The following is a 10,396-nucleotide window of genomic DNA, read 5'->3' as shown; positions in this document are numbered from 1 at the left end:
TGCTAAATGATGAATTAAGGGTGCAGCACATCCACATGGCACATGTATACATATGTAACAAACCTGCACGTTGTGCACATGTACCCTAAAACTTAAAGTATAATAATAAAAAAAGAAATACAAAAATCCCCAAGGAATAAGTAGAGACTAAATTCATTGTATGTAAATAGATATATTTAGAATTTAAAAGTGTATATTTTCATTAAATGTTGCAAACATTTTTTTTTTACCTACTCTTGAGTGAAAAACATGCATCTGTGTTCCAGACTTGATCCTCAATAGTACTTCTTTTCCAGAGTTTATACACAGCACTGACTTCTCCATTTAATGCAGTATCCATAATCATACTCAACATCATCACAAAACGTTTTACATATTCCTCTCACTTTTTCGCATCTCTCAAATCTGTACTTTGGTTCAAAATTGCTTCTGGCTGCAATCAAGAAAAATATCCAAAGTTATTAGTCTATTATTGATTTGGGGGTTTTCTTGCTAAAGAAAGACAAAAAATGTTCCAGTTATGAGATCATGTGTGTGCAAGTTGGTGAGAATGGAACGCCAAGTTGTTTTGTAGCAGAATTTATGAATCATTTCAGAAAATGACTGAGCTACTAACATTATACTTGTACAAAATGTCTATGTCCTTATGTTGCAGCTCACATCCATACTAAAGGTCAGTTGGCTCAGTCTACAGTAACAATGAGAAAGTGACACACAATTTGATACTTAATTGTATGTATTTTTGTCAGACAATTGTTGTGATACTTTGTTATTGCAGCCAAAATATCAGCCCTTCTACAGTAGTTATAATTTATTTTGATTCTTTATCTCTTTCCTATTTGAACATAGTGGTCACACAAATAGTAATCATAGAGAAACTAGAGAAGACTTCTAATGTACTAACTTCACTGATTGGGCAACTGTTCAAGAAAACTAAAAACTAAAGTACTTTAGATCTACATAGAGAAACATAATTTTGTTGTACACTGCCTATCTAGCAAAAAGTGGAACCTCACATTAGTATTCTATTATAGTTTCTTGTGAACCTTCTAAGACAATGAAAAGAAAGATGTTCTGAGATTCCAAAATCACAGTTTTATATTCATACATTACACTACAGTAAATGGAGGCAAATTATTTTGTTACTTTAAAGTTTTATTGTTACTAATGATTCAACTGTACTCTGAAAATGCCTTTAGAGTAGAAAAGAGACTTTGGAGTCAGGCATATTTTTATTTTTCAATTTTATCAATGCATTTACCTATCTTTGGTCAGTCATTCTACCTATCTGGATGATATAATATAATCAACATAATTGTCAGAAATATATTTTGAGTATTAAATTTTGTTATGTGTGCATATATGCGTCAGGAAAAAATGAGGCAAAATAATTTTGTTAAAATTTAGAGAACGAATTGAATTGAATTCAGATTTAAATTATGTAATATCTGTTCATAGAACCTAATTGTCTACATAGAATCGAATTGGAATTTAGAAAAATGTTTCATTTCAACTCTAAATGGTAGGCATTTATTTTAGTACCTAGTATTCACCAGGCATTAGGTTCTGAAGTAGAGAAAAACTAGAGAAGATCTTTAAAGCCCTTACTTATTGCCCTTAATGAAGTTGGTAGAAAATAATTAAACGTAAGGTGGAAGAGACTGTCAGGTGGATTTTGACATGTTAAAAAAAAATATATATATATATATAGACATACATAGACTATATATAGACATATATATGACATGTAAATATATATATTTGACATGTAAATTATATATTTTTGATGTGTGTATATAGATAATATAGATCTATATATATTTTTAGTGAATGGTAAACTAATTTATAATGACAGAATCCCTACCATTGGTGAATTTTGGTGAAATCCAAAGTCATTTCAGAGATATGTTTGATATAATTTAAAGTCAGGAAGACAATGATGCATAATTGCATATACATTTTGTAACTGTTGCTAGGATAGAAACTTTTTAAGCCAATCAACATTCCTGAGCCATTATATTTTGTCAACTCTAAAACCACCAAAGTCTATGGTGGTTTTTAAGATATATTCAAATTAGAAAAAAGTATAGACTTATAGAAATAATGGTAATATTTAAAATGTACTAATTTTGTTCTGACTTTCTAATTATTTTAAAGAATAAGAATGTTTTGAGTTATGAGGAAATCTATAGAACCACATAAAAACAAAAAGCATGCATTGTAAACTTGGTTTTATTGCTTATTATTTATTTGCAAATTATGGCTCACTATAGAATCAAAGGTTTGCCATGTGTAAATTATGAATGAAAATAACATCTCTTTGTATTGTTATGAAAATTGATATATATCATTTTATAATACATATAGATAAATATTGATATATGTATATATCAATATATAAAAACAATTTTAAGGTGTTGAATGCTATACAAATGTCATCCATAAGTGCATGAGTATTTGTGTGATATGAAACTGGGTGATACATACCACGTAAAAACAAATTGTTTGGAGGAAAGATGCATAGTATCTCTTTCACTCACTTATACTTCTGCACATTTTGTACATCACTGGAGAAATTGAGCCCATGATAACTATTTTTCATAAAAAGAGACATTCAAATGCTAGTTTGGGGCCTTAGTCAGGAGAATATATTCCAAAAGGTTTCTGGGAGTCTCATCAAGAGTGAGGTACCACAAATAGAGTGGAGATATGCCGTGGACATCAGCACAATCCTGCATGCACACAGATGGGGACAAATCTGTTCGAAAACTAGAGCTTAAAAGCTCAGTGGTCTCCGTGACTCGATGTTAGTTTTCCCAAATGGTATGTGGAGTTTTTCACTCTCTCAAGCGAAGTGTCTGGCGTAAGTCTCTCCACCTCCTCACAAATAACATCTCTGAGGGTGACTGCTTCACCTACCTCATGAGCTCCTGGAAATGTCATCCGTAAGTGCAGAGTTGAGAGTAGAGGGAGGCAGTGTTGAAAGTAAAAAGAGTTACGTTTTGGAGGATATTTGCTCTTGCTGGATAGAAGTTGAAGTCAAGGCAGAAGCAAGGCCGTGGGTCAGTTGAAAGTTTGAAAAGGTATGATCTTTCAAAATCAGATAGAATTAAGTTTCATGACTGGATATTTTATTTGTCATTTTGCTATATAGGACAAATGATTTAGATCACTGGATTTCAGTTTCCTTATTAAATTGAGGTTTTATTGAAATTTCAAAAGATATAATGAGATAAAATATACAGGTTGCTCTTATAGTGTTAAAAAATTAATAAGCCTTCAAAATCAGGTTATTCTCATTCCCTTTATCTTTATTTGCCTTTTGGATTTCACACCAAAACCTTATAAAGCCTTACCCTAAGTGGAGCACTGTTACTCACTGTTTATGCCCTGCTGACACATTGTTACTAGTGTTTAATTCCTGCTATGGCTTTTTGCTGTAGTTAAAGCACAAACTTCTCATCTTAAAGTTACAGTAGGCCAGGCCCACTATATACCTCATTCACTGATTTATTTCAGCACATAGCAAAATGCTTGAAACAAAATACTCAATAAATAAGATAAATAACTGAAAAAAAAGAGTGAGTGAATACATATGTTATTACAGATAAGGACCTAATTCATATTATATAATAAAAAACTCTCTATGTTTGATTACATGTGATTCATCAGTTTTTCTCTTGTCAACTTAGCAAATGACTTAGGCCCTATATTTGCAATTTCCTTAACTGAAAAATGCATTTAATAATACTTCAGAGGGTTGTGTGGCAATGAAATGAGATAATACATAAGGAAAAATTGTTTAGCCCATAATTTTATGAAGTAAGTTTTCATTGTCACTGTAAATGAGTTATTTATAGATTTATGGCAGATTAAAATAATCTTTTCTTAATTTACATATTTTTCTCTACTTTTACTGTTAAATGAAGAGAATGCTCTCTTTGTGATTCATACAACACGCATTTAATCAGCAAATATATTGTGCTTGTTCCTGTGCTAGGTGGGGACAAAAATAAATAAAATATTTAAGCTCTTCACCTTCAAAAGACAACTACTACTTGTTGGGAGATGATGACATAGATGAGAAAAAAAAATTCATCACTTTTAAAGGCAATTCTGAGATATAAGCAAAATGTCCTTGCATCACAAAATAAAGAGTTGTAAACTCTTCCTGGAATAGTCTATTTTTACTGTTACCATTTTAACTGCTACTACCACTGCCACTACTAATAGCTATGTTTTATTAAGTGTTCCCTAGGTTTCAGATTCTTTTCTAAGCCAGTTATATTCATTTTCAGATTTACTCCTCCAATAACTCTTCCCATTTCATACATAAGGATAGTTGAATTCAACTCTGCCTAAGGTTTCAGAGGGAGTAGGAGAGCAAGTAGCAAACAAAGCTAGATTTGTTGGACTCAAAAGCAATATATGCTTCATAGCTTCGCTGAGTAGATGACAGGTGGCTGGACCTTTAAAAGATAAAAGCATATTTTCCTGAAATTGTGGAGAAGGTCTTACAAGCAAAAAGATGTATCCTAAACATAGATACTGTGTTTTAAAGAATGTGTGATCTATGCAGAATGGTATGAGCTTTTAGCACAATAGGAATTATATGGATGTGAACTTTAGAAAGTCAAACCGTGCACAGGTGCCAAAAGGCCCCACTAAGCTAAGGAGTTGAATATTATCATGAATGGAGTGGTAAAACTGATGAGACTTTAAGCATCTTTTCCATCTTTTTTTCTCTTTTAAGGGAAAAGATATAGGGTACACCAGGAGTTTTAGCACAGCCTAGTTTATGTGCAGAGATGCCTCACATGTTTTTTAGAAAATCTCTCATCTTCTTGGTGGCTCCTAACAAACTCAACTCTTATTTTCCCCATATTAATAGTATATTAGGCCTCTCAATTCTGCTTTAGATGTCTTGATGGAGAGAGGGCTCAGTCTCTACTTAGGTAAAATAAATAAAAATCAAACCTTCATAACTTTCATTTTAAACATTTATTTTTACTAATCTTTTTCTTGACATAGCTAATATATTCATTATCTAGAAGTTAGGCCAATTTTTCTTTCTGGAGCCAGCAATATATCACCTCTAGCCAATATATAATACATAAAAAATTTAAATAGATAACTATTTCTCATAAAACACAGAAAATGTAATTGGCCACCTGAAAATCTCACTGATTTTTTTATTGTTTCCATTTTCATTTTTAAATTTTTGTGAGAATGGGTGCTTGACTTTATAAATCAGTAGTTCTCAGCCAAGTGTAAATTTGTCCCCTCCCACAAAGAGGATATTTGGCAATATAGGTAGACATTTTTGATTATCACAGTTGGGAGACAGTGTGCTATTTGCATCTACTGGGTAGGAGTTAAGGATGCTGAAAAACCTATAATGAGCCGAATAGCTCCCACAACAAAGATTACCTGGACCAAAATATCAACAGTGTCAAGGTTGAGAAATGCTGTTATAAATAACTATTGTAAAGATACTTTTGAAGACATTTACATTGCAAGAAAACACACGGAACAATCAAAGACTATGTAAATTTTATCTGAGTGGAGGAAAAAATGTTCCCCATTCATGGCTTTTTGTAGATAATGCTTAGTATAAGCATACTTAAATTTCATATCTGCATTTGAAGAATAGAATGGATCCACAGAGAGCCATAATAAAAACATCAAGAGAATAGGAAGCCCCTGGAATTTTTTGATTTACCATCTCCTTTTGAGTCTAAGTCTGACCTATATGTATGATTTAATGCATTTTATTTTTCTTTAGTTAATTCGCCAAAAGATTGTTTAATTTTATTTTGAGGGGTATGAAGAGAAGATTCTATTTTATTATTATGTTGTGGTATTGATGATATTTCTTAAGAATTTTGAATTAATATGGATTGTTAAATTGTATTCCTAAACTCATAAAATAGCAGAATTAGCTCTTCTAAATGGAAAACAAATGGTACAGATGCATCACTGACATGTTTTAGTGAGGAATACTGTGGATCCACAGCATATGAGGAACTGAGGCAGAGTGAAATTGAAAAGTGAAGGTTGTTGCTGCTTCCTTTTGTCATGTATCTCCTCAGACACAGTCATCTCTCAGGACTGAATAGCTGCATTAAACTATTAGTCATAATTTTTTACTTCTTTGGTCTAAATTTTCAGTTATTTTCTCCTCTTCTTTCTGAAATTATTCTCCTTTCTTTTTACTACCTCTCTTATTTCTTGATACACATTTATCTTTACAAAATAATAAATATGAGTAGAAATTGGAGCTGGTTGTGATTCTTCTCTGGTCTTCCATTCTTATACTCATGATCCTTTCACTTCAGCTCTGTCTCTCTCACAACAAAGATCTGCCCTCTCAATGTCCAGTCTCCCAAGCCCAGTGGATTTATGTATTTACATGGGGGTAATCTGTGGAACAGTATCTAATAAAATAACAGCGCATTTCTACTGGAAGCTTGTATCTTAGAGATATGCTTACCCAATTCTTTGACCTAGGGTTTCCCACAACCTTACTTATGGCAGCTAACACAAGGCACATAAAACTTGTGGAACTTGTGGAACATGAAGCACTGAAAACTTGAGGAACTTGCATAAAATAAGTCCTGCTACTTTTGGTACCAATAAATCAGGAGAAAAGTGTAATGTAAAGGCACCAGATATGAGCATGACATATGATCACTTCTGAATGGTTCAACATTAAGTTTTTATTTAGTTCTTGTGTATTATAGAGACACACAGGCCTTGAAGGATGTGCTGGGAAAACTTAATAACGCTGATCCTCTCTTCTTGGAGCTTGTGACTCTTTTCTTCTGTCATCATTACTGCTGCAAGCAGCAATGAGTTCCAGGTCTTATGCAGTAAGCAATCCTAATTTCATTTTCATGACACTGATTTTTACATCGACCATTACCCATTCTGCACTCTCTCCTCAAGTCCAAGCTACCATACTCAGGATATTTCTTTTTGGCTGTAAGAAGGGAAGAATGACTAAAATTAGCCATCTAGCTATGACACATCCACGTTTTAAAAGGAGAAAGTCCACGAAGGAAAAGATTATAGAGTGAAAATGTCCACCTACCTACGGAGGAAAGTTTAAGTGAATTTACTGTCCCTTGGTGCAAGCTACATTCTAGAAATAAAAAGGTTCTAGACCTAAGTTAGGTGTTTCCACTTTCCGTCGTACAAGACACTGGGCAGTGACCCAAGGATGGTTCCCAAAATCAATGGAAAAAAAGTGACCATAATTTATCTTTTGGTCAGACTCTCTCTCTCCAATCATCTAATTGCATTTGAGCTGCCTGTTCTCTGCTCTCACTAACATTATTTAGACTGAATGTTGTGCTTTATGAATTCTTTTTCAAGTGATTTTCACTGTAGCTTGATTTTGCTTCTCTAAAATGTCAAGAGCTAGGCAACGCTAGCGAATTTGTCTAAATTCCTGCAACTCCCCTGAATATTTGGGGATTATTTCCCTGAAGAAATCATCTAACTCAGACATGTGTCTAATAACAACATTGATAAAGAAAAAAGAAGTGGAGCCATTGTTAACCATTACATGATTTCTAAAATTACCAGTGCTACCTTTTTTTTCTTTCACCACCAAGTTTCTAAAATAATAACTTACAAATAATTTCTGTCAATTACTGTTTGTGCTATTAAACCTTTTGACTAGGAATCAATAAACTATTGTCAGGGAGCCAAATCCACCCCGCCACCTGTTTTTGGAAATAATTTTAGTGGCACACAGACACACCCATTGCTAACACATTGTCTATAACTGCTTTTGCATTAACATAATGCAGTTAAGATCATAGGGTTCATAAAACATATAATATTGGTTGTCTCACTTATTTCTAGAAAAAGTGTGTTAACTCCTACTCTGGCTTTATATTTTCTCATCAATCATGAAAGAATGGGTGAGGGATTTGTAGCTGGGGTCACAAGAAGACATGTCCAGGAGAGCAAAACTGCAACTAAAATTTGCACATTATAAGAAAAAAAAATTGACACAATACAAAAATAACTTTGTAATAGTCAAAGCTGTAAGAAAAGATATATGTTTTGTTTTTTTAGCTTAAAGATGGACTCTCACTAGAAGTTTCTTATTTAGAATTGAATATATTTAAGGGGTTTGAGAACATTGGTTTGATTGGCTATGTGATCTATTCCAAGTCAATTTTTTTGATTTTATATTTTAAATTGTACCAAGTCAAAATTTTTTTTATTTTATGTTTTAAATTGTACCCTGGCTGATGCGTTTTCAGAAGTCATTTGTTTTGTAGCCTTTTTTTTGTACACACATCTAATTATTGACCAAAGGACAGACTTAATATTTTCACATATGAAAACAAATAAATTATTCCACTGTTTCCTGCTATTAATTATTGCTTGGTCTTCTCAAGGGCCAGGCCTTTTGGTCTACGCAGTCTGTCTGCAGTTCCAACAGCTGACACCTGCTGGTGAGTAGTAATACCTGTTAGCTAATACACAGACTCAGAGCTACATTATCTATGTCATTGGTATAGTGGCTACAAAACCAAGTCCTACTATTAATATTGGCTTTCTCCTCAATGTAACCAAAGCAATTCAGACTATGAAGCAACTTAAAGAAACAAAAGCATAGAAGAGCATCTAGTTAATCTGCACAATTTAAATATTCACTTCTAAAGATCATTACTTATTCTACATTTTCTGAGGAGTTATTATTATCAAACCCATATGTGATTACCAGTGACAGACACCTGAATTATACTCACTTTTGGCAAGAGTTCTGCCACATTTGGCACTGTTGTCCATGATTGCTCCTTGGACTGACCCCACCCCTTCTCTCATTCATTCTTTGTCTTATTTCACCTTTCTAAAACATTATTGTCTTCTTTCTCCTCATTCTGACCTCTACATGTGTTCTCTAGCTTGTGTCCTTGGCTTGCTAATCTCCTTTGCAAGCATTCATCTCCTCATTCAAACAGTATCAATTAAATATACTCCCTGTCAATTGGATGCCAAGCTCAAGGGCATGGCATCTCACTCTAAGCAATATTGACCTTTTGAATAGGACAATTCTTTGTTCTAAGAGGCTGTTCCGTGCATTGTAGGTTATTTAGCAGCATACTGGGCTCTATCTACAACTGGTACTGTGCCAGTCGTACAAGTTGTGATGAGCTAAAAGATCTCTAGACATTGCCTGATGTTCCCTTGAGCACAAATTCACTCCTCTCTGAGAACCACTGGTCTAGTGATACTTTGATATTTCAATAATTATTATTTCTGCCCTCAAATACATTGTTCAAGTCCAATCTGTCTGAAGTCTCTGATCATCACTTTCAACAAAGTAAAATCTCCCTCCATTTCTCTCTCACATCACTTTTTGTTATGATATTATTTTAGATTTACAGAAGAGTTGCAAAGTTGGTGGAAGCCAGCTTCCCCTAATGTTATATATTGCGTAATCTTGGTAATGTTAATTAAGATTGACAAATTAATATTGATGTAATAGTATTTACTAAGCTATGCTTTATTCAGATTTTGCCAGTTTTCATACCTGTTGTTTTTGTCTGTTTTTTACTATTGTCTTTATTATCTGTTCTGGAGTCCAATCTAAAATACCACATTACGTTTTTGTAAAATGAGGCTTTAATCCCTATGTTATTATCATATATTTATCAAGAAGCAACTTATGTCTTCTCAAATTTGTTAGTATAAATCCCCACAAATATTTGCATATTACCTGGTAAAATTGTGACCGAAAAGAGCAGAATAAAGAAAAAAAGTTGAATCTTCATGGTACAGAGTTTCTTAAAAAAAAAAAAGTGTCAACAGACCTCCTTTTTCAAGTCAGTTGTTTTAAAATAAGGAAACAGAGATCCTTTTTATTTATAGACTCTCCTGGGAAGTACTTTTAACTACTGAGGCTTATCAAGAGCAAGAACATTTGTATGCTTGGTTGAATAGTGCCACCCTCAAAGAACATGAACTCAAAAAGTATTATTAAATTTTTCTCATAAAAGTAAAACCTGCTGTGTAACCTTAACTAGACTTTCATGAAAACACAGTTTTTAAGAGACTTTTATTTATAGGGGATGTGTGTTTGGATTGCTAAATGTTATAGTAATCATCTCCTCTATTCTATGTTATATGTAATATTAAACACCCTAATGCCTTAGTATAAAATTGTCAAATGCCTGAATCATAAGATTTTATGGAAAAAGTTTTCACTGAGATCAGTTTTGTTTTGCTGATAAAACAATGAGAACCAGGGAGATTAAATGACTTTATTTCAATTAATATAATATGCAATTATTTAATCAGTAAATTATGGATTCACTAAAAATGTGAGAAATATTCTATATGTCTTTTTTTTTTTTTTTTTTGAGATGGAGTC

General features: G+C 32.9%; 1 protein-coding gene across 2 annotated transcripts; it reads right to left on the bottom strand.

Moving 5' to 3' along the window:
- Positions 1 to 299: 299 nt before the first annotated feature.
- LOC100591902 (beta-defensin 110) lies at positions 300 to 9,860 on the bottom strand. 2 transcript variants are annotated; one of them, XM_003254172.2, is made up of 2 exons: positions 9,743 to 9,847; positions 300 to 433 (listed from the first exon to the last, which is right to left on the bottom strand). In XM_003254172.2, exons 1-2 carry the CDS (start codon positions 9,795 to 9,797, stop codon positions 300 to 302), a joined length of 189 nt encoding a protein of 62 aa, XP_003254220.1. In that variant the 5' UTR covers positions 9,798 to 9,847. The 2 variants fall into 2 exon arrangements, with proteins under 2 accessions (XP_003254220.1, XP_003254219.1); XM_003254171.3 differs by lacking the exon at positions 300 to 433 and adding an exon at positions 6,698 to 6,982 and having other exon boundaries at positions 9,743 to 9,860.
- Positions 9,861 to 10,396: the final 536 nt, after the last annotated feature.

This window comes from Nomascus leucogenys, chromosome 22a (assembly GCF_006542625.1).
Source record: "Nomascus leucogenys isolate Asia chromosome 22a, Asia_NLE_v1, whole genome shotgun sequence".
Taxonomy (NCBI): Eukaryota; Metazoa; Chordata; class Mammalia; order Primates; family Hylobatidae; genus Nomascus; species Nomascus leucogenys.
Note: the sequence above shows the minus strand (reverse complement) of the source record. Positions and strands in the feature narration are given on the sequence as shown.

Bases quoted from the DNA above. Each gene is read 5' to 3' on its own strand.
- LOC100591902 (XM_003254171.3), bottom strand. From the start codon at position 9,797: ATGAAGATTCAACTTTTTTTCTTTATTCTGCTCTTTTCGGTCACAATT. The intron at 6,983-9,742 runs GTAATATGCAAA...CCCTTCTTACAG, and splicing joins TTCGGTCACAATTTTACCAG to CCAAAAAGAAATATCCTGAG.